The sequence below is a fragment of the Protopterus annectens genome, chromosome 13.part0 (assembly GCF_019279795.1).
Source record: "Protopterus annectens isolate FY-2018-M chromosome 13.part0, PAN1.0, whole genome shotgun sequence".
Classification (NCBI taxonomy): domain Eukaryota; kingdom Metazoa; phylum Chordata; order Ceratodontiformes; family Protopteridae; genus Protopterus; species Protopterus annectens.
In genome coordinates this window covers 1,279,597,953-1,279,609,995 of record NC_056747.1, presented here as the reverse complement: position 1 = coordinate 1,279,609,995, position 12,043 = coordinate 1,279,597,953, and the positions used below count along the sequence as shown (strand labels likewise).

Here is a 12,043-nt window from a genome sequence, read left to right as displayed (position 1 = left end):
TCCAACTTAAAAGTACTACAGAAACTTATTAAGCAGTTAAACAGCGTAACATAAATAATCACTTTTGCTTAAGTACAACTGACTAGTGTGACCTGCTGTTGCAGGGCAGACATTTTTTCTGCACAGAAAAAGTACTTTATCTAGCACACTGAGCCTCATTACCCTCACTGATTCCTGGACAACCGAAGCCCACATCACTAACAAGAGTTTTCGGCATCGCACACAGAATAATTTGCAGTGTGCACAGGAATATGATGCAAACAACATCCAGTAACTCAAAGCAGTTTTGAAAAGCTGCATTTAACCAAATAAATCCAACTGCAACCAACAGCAGCATGACTATCCAGCACGTATTAGTAAATGCTTCAGATTTCACTTATACTTGTTACCTTTAAGTCATACTTCCGATGTACTGTGAGTCTGTGACTGAATACATTTCTAGTGACAATCATGTATGTTTCCACTCCATCAACGGTAAGACGATACATTCCCAAAAACTGTGGAAGAAGTGTGGTGCCATGACATTCCACTATAAACTACAACAGAAAGAAAAAAATCAAGTTAAGAGGAAAAGAAATTATAAGGGTGCTGTAGTTTAGATGCCTACCTAAAGCACATAGTTGTACAAGAAGACATTTGCAGCGAGCAACTGGGTAGATGTTATAACTCTGACTTCCGTCAGAATTAACATTTCACTACATGGATAAACTTTTTCAACCAAAAAAATCTTGGATAACATGCACAGACACAAAGCATAAAAAGCTGTGAGCACCTACTGTCCTTGTGGAACTAAGCTACACCACCCAAAATGCATCATATTAAACAATACATTTTGTTCCATCTACTTTTTTGCCTTTTGCTTTTTGACGATCAGGAGAGTCCCTATTTATGATCACCCCCAGCAGCATTACTTTCCCTCTCTGTTAAGACTTCAAGATGGTAAAAATGTTCTAACTGGGCCCAGCACTGCAACTTAAAAATAAATATCCAGTCCCTCTTTCAAACCCCTTGTGGGTGTTACTGTGAAAGTCTATCTGAGAGCTGTAACTTCTTAGCCTTGCTATTCATTGTTTTACATGTTTTACAACATGTAATTGGTCCCCCTTAAAATACCTTTCTCTTGATGAAGCTGTTGATTACTTTAATGCAAATTTCCTAACCTTACTCAACCACCATGCTCCCACCCACTCTATCAGGATAAGAACTAAATACGCTCCTTGGCTTTCTAAGGAAACTAAGCAAAAAATCCATCTCAGAAATAAACACTGGAATAAATCCCGCTTAACTAAAAACCCTGCTGACCTTCAAAACTACAAACAACTGAGAAATGAAACAAAAAAGCTGTACTGTCCGATAAACAAAACTATTGCCTACAATCTCAATAGACCCACCATAATAAGCCACAAAAGTTCTGGGCAAGTATTAAGCAATTATTACATCCCGGTCAATCTATCACACCTAACCCACAAGGCACTGACAAGGAAAATCCCAAACAAACTGCTAATGCTTTTAATACCTTTTTCACCAATGCAATTCAAACTCTTGCTGTCAGCTCTCTCCTCAAAATGTAACTATATCTAATTCTGACACTAACCTCCATTTCACTTCCAGCCTGTCCCAACACCATTCATTCTCACCCTGATCTGAAAAATCAAACCATGCACTCCCTCTGCTGACCAACTACCTGCAGAATACTTACAATTAGCAGCCAAATCTGTTGCTTACACCATCTCCATTCTCATCAACAGAACCATCACTGAAGGATATATCCCTAAACTTTGGAAAGTCTCTCATATTATTCCCCTTCATAAGGGGGGAGACTCCACTGAACTCTCCAACTATCGTCCCATAGCCCTACTTTCTCCTTTATCCAAGATCATGGAAAGATGTATCCACAGGCAATTGCTAGACCACCTTCTCCATAATAACCTGCTTTCCAACTCCCAACATGGGTTCAGACCTTCCCATAGCACTACTACTGCCCTCCTATCCTTTGTAGACACCATCAACAAAAAACGTAACCTTAACATGCTTTCCTCTGCACTTTTCATTGACCTGTCCAAGGCTTTCGACATAGTAAATCACAATATACTCAAACATTCTCAAATCTCTGTCACTTGACAATCTAGCTATAAAATGGTTCCAGTCCTACTTAAATGAAAGACACCAAGCTGTGCTCTGGAACACCATTCTTTCTACCCATCTACCTGTTAATATTGGTGTTCCTCAAGGATCCATATTGGGCCCTCTCCTGTTTTCTATATTCATCAATGACCTTCACCAAGTAGTTCCCCAAGCTACATGTATACAATACGCAGATGACTCTACACTTATATGCTCAGCCACTTCTGTATCTGAACTTCACTCCCATACACAAGACGTATTTAATTCTGTAGAATTATGGTTTACAAAATGCTGTCTCTTACTAAACCCTAAAAAAACTAAACTTCTCCTTTTTACACCTACCAGTAAATCTCCCCCAATAGACTTCACTGTTGCATCCAACAATAGTACTCTTATACCCCAAGATCTTACTACCAAACTGCTAGGTATCACCATAGACAACAACCTTAACTTTGACACCCATATCAACAACACTCTGAAAACTACTAATAAAAAAATAGGCTCTCTTTATAGGATCAAACCCTTCCTAACTCCTGCAACCAGAATAACTATTGACCATACCCATCTAATCTCTACTCTTTTTTATGCCTCACCCATATTTACTAATCTGTCAAAAAATAACCTTAAGAAACGAGAAAACTCCTACAATAGTACAGCCTGATTTGCCACAGGTAACCCTTAAAGAACACACCACTGTATTAATCTAAAGCAACTAGGGTGGCTTGAATTACAGCAGCAACTGAAACTCAGTCAACTTGCCATCGCCCATAAAATACTTTATCAACCAGCCAAAACACACATCCTATCTAACCTTATTCACCCCTACTATAACCTGAAGTCCCTAAGATCTTCACAAAAACTTCTTGTAAATACCAATAAATCAAACAGAGCTGGAGTCTCTCTCTTCTCTAATACTGTCGGAAAAACCTGGAATCTACTTCCCTCCACACTTTCTACACTTCCCTCTACTACTCTGTTCAAAAATAAACTTAAGCTCTATCTCAAAACACATTGGGTGTGCCCCTGTACTAAACCTGACTGACCAACATGCTCTTCTTACTTGATGCAACTTTACCTTCTCATCTCCGCAACAATTTCATCTAAACAGCCTCTATTCTACCTCTCCATAATTTTCTTACTTATTACGGTATTCTCAAAGGTGGCATATTGTACTACTAGATGTATTACTCAACTGCTGCATCATATTACCTTCTTTTTTATCTTCCTTTTATCTACACTTAGACTTTACTTTTTAGCTATTAATCTTTTGAACATTAAATTGTAACTTCATTAGTAATTGTACTAAGCCTAGTTAGATATTTTCATTTTTTTTATTATACTTTATAAATGTGTGACCACATAAAAAGATTTCTTATTTTTTGCAATTTAAATATGTACTGCTGTATATGTGAACTTCATCTGAACTGACTGGAGCTTATCTCCCTGGGCCTCTAGTGAAAATGGGCATATATCCAGCTAGACTAGCCCGGTCAACAAATATAAAATAAATAACATTTTTTATTTAGTTACTTAGCTTCTACAGATCAAGATGTGCATCTTTCTAATTAATAACTGTTAATAATACATAAAGATAGATATATAAATTATATAATTTAATATATAAAGTTAATATACAAAGACAGAGTCTGTTCCAAGCTCAGCATAGCACTACTGACAAACATATTCCTACTGTAGAATCATAACTAGTGTCCAAACTGGTCAAAAAAAAAATATTCAGGGACAGAAACCGTGAATCTAGATCTGTGGCTGATGAAGTTTGAACAATGACTGTTAAAATGATCAAGAATAACCTCTTCATATTTTGTCGCTACAGCAAAAACTAATCCTCACTGACTAATGACGTACTGAAAAAGGGCTAAAATTAAATGCTAACAAAAGTGCAGTATTATCAGATCTGGCATAAAAAAAAATCTAATTTCCAGCTTACAATATAGGTACCACCCCTCTCTAAAATTATACCATAGCTGGAGATCGTGGCACCTTGATTCACAACCCTCCCCCCCCTTGACCACCATGTAAGCATTATTAGTCAGGAAATATTCTGATTAAGCACAAATGATATCAAAAGCCATTTCATCCAAAGCAAAAGAGTTTATTCTCGCCCTGTACTCTTATGGTGCGTGGAGAGATTGTATCTCTGACCCATCATGGAGAACACGCTTCTTAGATAAACTGTTATACTCTAACACTGAAGAGCCACCTGGATAACTCCTACATGATCGGGTTGAATACCAAGCAGTAAAAAATATCTAGGAGGGAAGAGCTGGAGACTTTGCCAGGACAAGCTAAAGAAGATTTTTTTCAGGACAACTTACATTCCTTACTATTCTCTTTAATGCACTACTGACATATCATCGCAGAACATAACTGTGATCACACCGCTATCGTTCATAATTACTAACCGATTAGCCTGACACCCATCGTTCCAAAAGGTGTTTACTTGAAGAAGATAAGATGTACGGACTAGATCTTGATATAAGACAGCATGGCCTTACACAAGAAGGTCCACACTAACTTAAGTAACTGTGTTCCTGAAAGATCCATGCTCAGCGTAGTGCTGTTTAATACAATCTTCGAATTTCTTCCATCGCGCTCTCAACGGGTCGTGGATATTAGGGATAGTTCCATCGTTACTTGCAGTGAAAATACAAAACTTTTGAATCGACATCCATGTACTGCCACGGCTTGAAGACAATAGGTATTTTCTACACACCAACAAGTACAAAGTTATGCCTAAAGTTAAACTGAAAGCCTTAATAGATAAGGCAGGGAATCTTCTGTTAAAGGTCTTGGTATACAAAAAAAAGACTGAAGAGAAATGGGTATAGGGAACTCTGAGTTATTTGGGTCTTCATTCTGTGCTACATCCATGATAAGGTTGTGTTTAGCCTTAAATAATCCATCTTAAAAACATTATTATGGCTGCAGTTAAATGAACAGGAAAAAATACTCAAGACACGACAATCTGTTATTTCAACTTTTTACGGTAAAAGCAGCTAGGACAGGTAAGTTTATGAGCCCTTTCAAAAATAAGAAATTTTGACTGTCTATAACCTGGATCAATATGTGGGACTTGATAGGTTTTTAACAACAGGTAAGAAAACTATGTTCTAAGCATAATGTCAGGCCTGAACATGGCTACAATATAACACTATGGAAACTCACTAGGAAGCCTAGCTGGAACAGGCCCAACTCTCAAACTACTGACAGCCTATAATGCCTAAGAAGGAGAACGATGGACCCAAAAGGGTGAACAATTCTGCTAATGCTGGAGGCAGCAACTCCTTAAAATGGAGCAGATGTGACCACCTCCAGTACTACCACACAGAAGTAGCCAATGATTCCGAGAACCCAACTACAAACACTTCAGGGAGTGAATTGCAACTCCAAACTCTACTTGTTCCAGGAGCTGGAAGATTAATCAAACTCTCTAACCAACGACACAGTCTTCCCACAAACAGACTCTCAGAAAGCCACACTGCTCCCAGTTCCCATCTTCTCACAAGGAAAAGACCTCTTCAGGAATGGAAGGCTACTTTTTTTAAAAGACGGAAAGGGAAACCAACCACCCCATCCAAAAAAGAAAAAGGAGACTGTAAAGGTGCTCACTTGTGCAATTCTAAGAAGGTGGCAAAGACATTATGAAGGGACATTAGCTCATAGATGAATCTCATCACCACTACCCCTACAACCACAAGACCCAAAAACATCAAAGGTAATCAAAAACATGAAGTTTGAACTCCCACCCCAAAGGAAATGGACCGCCGTGAAAATATGAAAAGGAGACCTACAAAGTGAGGCTGCATGAGGAACCAGAGCTGAGCCTCAATCTTACCCTTCACTGGTAGTCAAGGACACAGCAACCCAGCTATGTAGGTATATGGTGCAGGTCTGTCTACATGGAGACCCATGTCCACTTGATCCAAATTGGAAAGCTTTCAAGTAACTCAAGGTCCTTAATGCAGGATCCAACTAGGATCCCAGAGGAGCCAGGAAAGGGACAAGGATCCAGGCCAAGCTCTAAAAATGAGCTAGAAGTCACTCTGAAAAGTAAGAAACAACTATGACCAGGTCCATAAAGAGTTCCCAGAACTACCCAAGTGTTAGTTACTGAAACCATTCCCCCCAATCAATAATGCGGACCAAAAGCATGGTCACTTCTGTCTATGGACTCTATGATGAGATATGCACTCATCAAAAAGGAAACATCCAACCCACCAACAGAAAACAAGATTACCCTCCTTCTAAACAGATATGCTTATGCAGTAATATGAAAATATTGCCACAGCCCCTGGGAAGTGCAAAGGACTTGTATTTAGAGTACAGAATGTCCTCATCTGACTCCCATTCCTGATTCTGACTCCAGGGCTGGCTATCTTTCCAAAAGGTTTTGAGGAATGTTCCCAAACACTGGCTACAGGGCATCGTTCACAGCTTCCTCATAAACAGACTAATTCTCAGAAAGAATGAGAATTGTTGCAGAGGCAAGGCCCAAAAGAGGAACTCTAGAATCAAACAGATGCACACTGTTGCCTCAAAAGGAATCATTTCATGGCCTGCCTACTGACTCAAGCTAGGGGCAGCCCCAGTAATATGACTCCACCACCAGGATGTTCTTGAAACTGCCTGAGTGCAAACAAAAATAAGTGAAGCCTAAATGAATCACTTCTCCACAGTGCTCATCATCCAACATGGAGCAGGGGGGACTAAAATAAAAGACATGTTGGATTCAGTACAACTCCTAATGAACTGGACTCATTTCAGCCAAGAAACCCATAATCGCCAACCTCCAGGGGTGACCCAGTGTAAGGGTCAAGCAAAGCAAAATATGCAGCAGGGAAAAGATGGTCTATCCAGAAAGTACCATGAAGAGCTCAGAGGTTTGATTAATCTCAACAAAGACCTTAAAACTACCAGTCCACCCAAACACCCATTAAGCTGATAAACAGGTGTCCCTTATCCTCAAGAGAGCTCTGAAACAAGACTCATGGTCACATGAGCATCTAAACAGCCCACATGTGATGATGGAGCAGCCAAAGCCCACGTGGAACTGTAAAAGTTCCAAAGATTATGTGCAACAAAGAGAGGCCCTTCTCATGGCCTGCGGCAGGCACCGAGATGATCATCTTAGGAACATCATACCTGTGGTTCTAGCTCCCACGAGTCAGATAAAGGTGTGATCACTCACTCTAGGGCAAGAGACCCTAGTGCAGTCTTACCCAATGATTTCTCAACTAGGAACAACCAGCCTAAATAGCCATGGAAGATGTTCTGGAAAACGCATCTATATCACGTTATCGAAATCTTACTACATCGAATCACTGAAGGTCGACGTCTAGTGATCGATGTAGTAAAACATCAAATAACGTTTAAAAAAAACAAACAAAAATAAAAACTAACTAGCATAGGCAGGAGTGCAAGCCCCCCTGCACCCCCCACTTAAATATTTCAACTCCGAGACCGCACTACATTGAGGTAAATGGAAATCTCCCCCTACGGAGATTTCCATTTACCTGCACGATGTTCTGCGCTTTCGATGTTGTGGTGCCGACAATATATTGTCGGCTTTCGACATCGTGAAGTAGGCCCTAGAAAACACATCCTTAGCTTCAAGTTGCCCTAGTCCATGACTATATGGACTCAAGGGGTTGGTCTCTTTGATCATGCTAGGTGCACCAAAAAGACTGTGCCAATTAAATGGGGAAAGGTGGAGAATACACTCTGGGATGAACACCAAAAGGGGACAGTCAGAGGTATACCTCTCTCAGAGCTGAAACATTCTGTGAATGACAACTAGTCAGTCCTGAAGCCCCTACTGACTGGGGATGACTGGCACATATAAAATGTCCAGAAGGCCTCAGCCAATATAAACCTTTTTGGAAAACTATATTTCCTAGCCAATCTTCAATATACAATGCCAGACGTCAAAACACTGGTTCACCAGCTGGGTGTTTACAGAGAGCCTCCCACAAAGTCCCATAATGCTCATCATTTTCACATGATTTAACATGGTAATTCTTCTGATATAAAAAGGACATGCAAACTCAGGAACTTTTACCAATGACATCGAGGACTGAGATTTAAACTGTGCAAGAACAAAAAGGAACTGAATGATAACGATGGTGGCCGAACATGTTTATATCGGCAACACACACCATCATGGTGTGCATCATCTGTGGAATGCATCCTTCCAGCACACAATGGGAGCAACACACAACATCATGGTGTGCATCATCTGTGGAATGCATCCTTCCAACACACAATGGGAGCAACACACACCATCATGGTGTGCATCATCTGTGGAATGCATCCTTCCAGCAAACAATGGGAGCAATACACACCATCATGGTGTGCATCATCTGTGGAATGCATCCTTCCAGCACACAATGGGAGCAACACACACCATCATGGTGTGCATCATCTGTGGAATGCATCCTTCCAGCACACAATGGGAGCAACACACAACATCATGGTGTGCATCATCTGTGGAATGCATCCTTCCAGCACACAATGGGAGCAATACACAACATCATGGTGTGCATCATCTGTGGAATGCATCCTTCCAGCACACAATGGGAGCAATACACAACATCATGGTGTGCATCATCTGTGGAATGCATCCTTCCAGCACACAATGGGACTTAGGGGGGTGCTAACTCGTTGAATATAGGCAACACACAACATCATGGTGTGCATCATCTGTGGAATGCATCCTTCCAGCACACAATGGGAGCAATACACAACATCATGGTGTGCATCATCTGTGGAATGCATCCTTCCAGCACACAATGGGACTTAGGGGGGTGCTAACTCGTTGAATATAGGCAACACACAACATCATGGTGTGCATCATCTGTGGAATGCATCCTTCCAGCACACAATGGGAGCAATACACAACATCATGGTGTGCATCATCTGTGGAATGCATCCTTCCAGCACACAATGGGACTTAGGGGGGTGCTAACTCGTTGAATATAGGCAACACACAACATCATGGTGTGCATCATCTGTAGAATGCATCCTTCCAGCACACAATGGGAGCAATACACAACATCATAGTGTGCATCATCTGTGGAATGCATCCTTCCAGCACACAATGGGACTTAGGGGGGTGCTAACTCGTTGAATATAGGCAACACACAACATCATGGTGTGCATCATCTGTAGAATGCATCCTTCCAGCACACAATGGGAGCAATACACACCATCACTGTGTGCATCAGCTGTAGAATGCATCCTTCCAGCACACAATGGGAGCAATACACAACATCATGGTATGCATCATCTGTAGAATGCATCCTTCCAGCACACAATGGGACTTAGGGGGTTGCTAACTAGTTGAATATAGGCAACAGACAACATTGTGGTGTGCATCAGCTGTAGAATGCATCCTTCCAGCACACAATGGGAGCAATACACAACATCATGGTGTGCATCATCTGTAGAATGCATCCTTCCAGCACATAATGGGACTTAGGGGGTGCTAACTAGTTGAATATAGGCAACACACAACATCGTGGTGTGCATCAGCTGTAGAATGCATCCTCCCAGCACACAATGGGACTTAGGGGGGTGCTAACTAGCTGAGACAACTATCATATAACATTCTGTAAGTTAGACCTTGCAATGTTCCTGAACTGCACAGCATGTTACTGTGTCTGTAGCAATGGTTAAACAATACCTAAATATGTTTCTAATTAACTCTTATGAGTTATACTAGAATATTGGTAGATGTTGTTAATGTACTTATCAAAGTACTACAATTTATAAAGCAGGTGCGCGGACTGACCCAAGTTGATCTTTATCAACCTAGAACCGAGCAAAAGACAAACCAGTATTTTTTATAAGGTCACGCATCATAAAAAAGATGAAACATCATCACAAATTATACACTATGCAAGTTATCTATGCAGTAGTGAGTTTCACCTCTCCATTTCCCCTAAACACCACAACTTTTCCATGGTGAACATCAGGTGGGAAATCCAAATGTAGAAGTGGCAGAAAAGGACCAGTAGGATCATGGGCAAGGTATAGTCACTTAGAATGATGCACAGTCACAACAAACACTGGTGCAGAAGTGTGTGCCTACGACTGCAGGAGTTTCAAAGAACTGAACTGGAGTGGAAGGAGAGATAATCCTATCAGAAACCCACCAAAGACAGTTCTTAGGGTTAGAGATGATTTGCAACTCTTTCTAGTAAAAAGGAAACCTTTTCTCTTGGCTTGTATAACAAATAAAACTCACTGCATCAGATAAATTATTGTGAAAGCTCTCCCTAGGCTTACTTTTCTTTTTAACTCATGAACAAAACAAACTGGTTCTGGATTAAAAACAGCCACAGCAAATCTAGGAAGCCTCACAATAAGGTTTACCTTTCATACAAAATGGTCTGCCTTCTAAACATAAAAAGGAAAAAAATAAAACATGCTTTCTTATTATATCAGCTGAATTACTAAGAGTGCCCCCTTTGATGGGATTTATGCTTAGGTTTGATTTCCAAAATATAAAATGCAGTGCCACCTACAAAACAGAACAGCAACAACACTCAAAAATTATCAATGTCTATGAATTCCATTGCATAAACAATGTTCCAGTCACTTTACCATTCCTAGTAGAGCCATTTAAAAATGATTACAATTATAAGTTATGTACTTACCATAACTTGGTATCGGTGTAGTCTTCTTTCATTCCTCCTCACAGTTGCGTTATGGATCAGATTCGGCCGCATTTTTACGGACTAGGATCAAAGTCTCAGGCTCCTCCCACTTCCCATAATGCACTGTCCTCTAACTCCCTCAGATCGAGTTTGCTGTCCAAATAGCTGATAGAGTGCAGAAAAAGAAAAAGAAAAAGAAGGAAGTACAAATCAAGAACCAGAGGCTTAAAACCCAAAACATCAGTTCCTAAAATGTTCTCTCCAGGTGTTCTAGAGCACTGGGTAAGGGGACGGCTGGGAGGGAAGGTGAGGAGGAATGAAAGAAAACAACACAGATACCAAGTTATGGTAAGTACATAACTTGTAAATCTGATGTTATCTCTTTCAGTCCTCCTCACGGTTCAGTTAGAGTTCCCAGCTATACAACTCCTGGGTAGTTTAAAGAAAGGATATGCTGGAGCACTGCTAAACCGAAGGAGGCCCTGCTCCTGCAAACAACTTCAAATTTGCAAAGCATGACAAAAGTATGAAGTTTTGACCAAGTTGCTGGAGCACAGATATCATCTAAAGATGCCATGGAAGAAAAGGCAGATGAAATGGGCCTATACCTAGTTGAGTGGGCCTTAGGAGGATGAAGTAACTGTAATCCATTCTTGACATAAATCAAAGTAATGCAGTCTGTTATCCATTTAGCAACAGTAACTTTTGAAGCTGCCTGGCCCAGACGGCTATGGGAAAAGCACACAAATAACTGGTCCGATTTCCAAAATGGCTTCGTCCTATGAAGATAAAAACATAACTACCTATGAACATCAAGCAGATGTAACAAACATTCTCCTTCATTCAAGAAATTTGGAAAGAATACTGGTAATTGGAAACTTGGAAAATTGGTAAAGTGCAGTTGTGTACACTTACCATAAATGTAGATGTTAGAGTGTATTCACTGTTGCAGTCCTAACAAATGGGTTATCTGGATCCCGGTAACCCTCGATCGGCCAGAATACCAAAGGTAAGTAAAAATGACGTCGGTTGTAAAGGGTGTCCGATACAAAAGGAGGCAGCCGACGTCACTTCCTCAGTCTTTCTCGCCATAACACTCACAAGCCCCCAGAAAACAAGACTTAAACCAAAAGCTATTTTGGCAAATAATACCAGATTTAGTCTGTACCTTAGGAAAAGAGAAAAGGGGGAAGGAGGGAGGGAAACCAGGACTGCAACAGTGAATACACTCGAACATCTAC

At 40.6% G+C, this 12,043-nt stretch overlaps 1 protein-coding gene across 1 annotated transcript in view; it reads right to left on the bottom strand.

The window, feature by feature from the left end:
• Window positions 1–12,043, bottom strand: part of PIP4K2B (phosphatidylinositol-5-phosphate 4-kinase type 2 beta) — a 571,177-nt gene that overhangs the window by 224,239 nt on the left and 334,895 nt on the right. Inside the window, exon 5 of the mRNA XM_044055292.1 lies at window positions 390–536. Coding sequence (XP_043911227.1) covers window positions 390–536 — 147 coding nt within the window. The remainder of the gene's footprint in view (window positions 1–389; window positions 537–12,043) is intronic.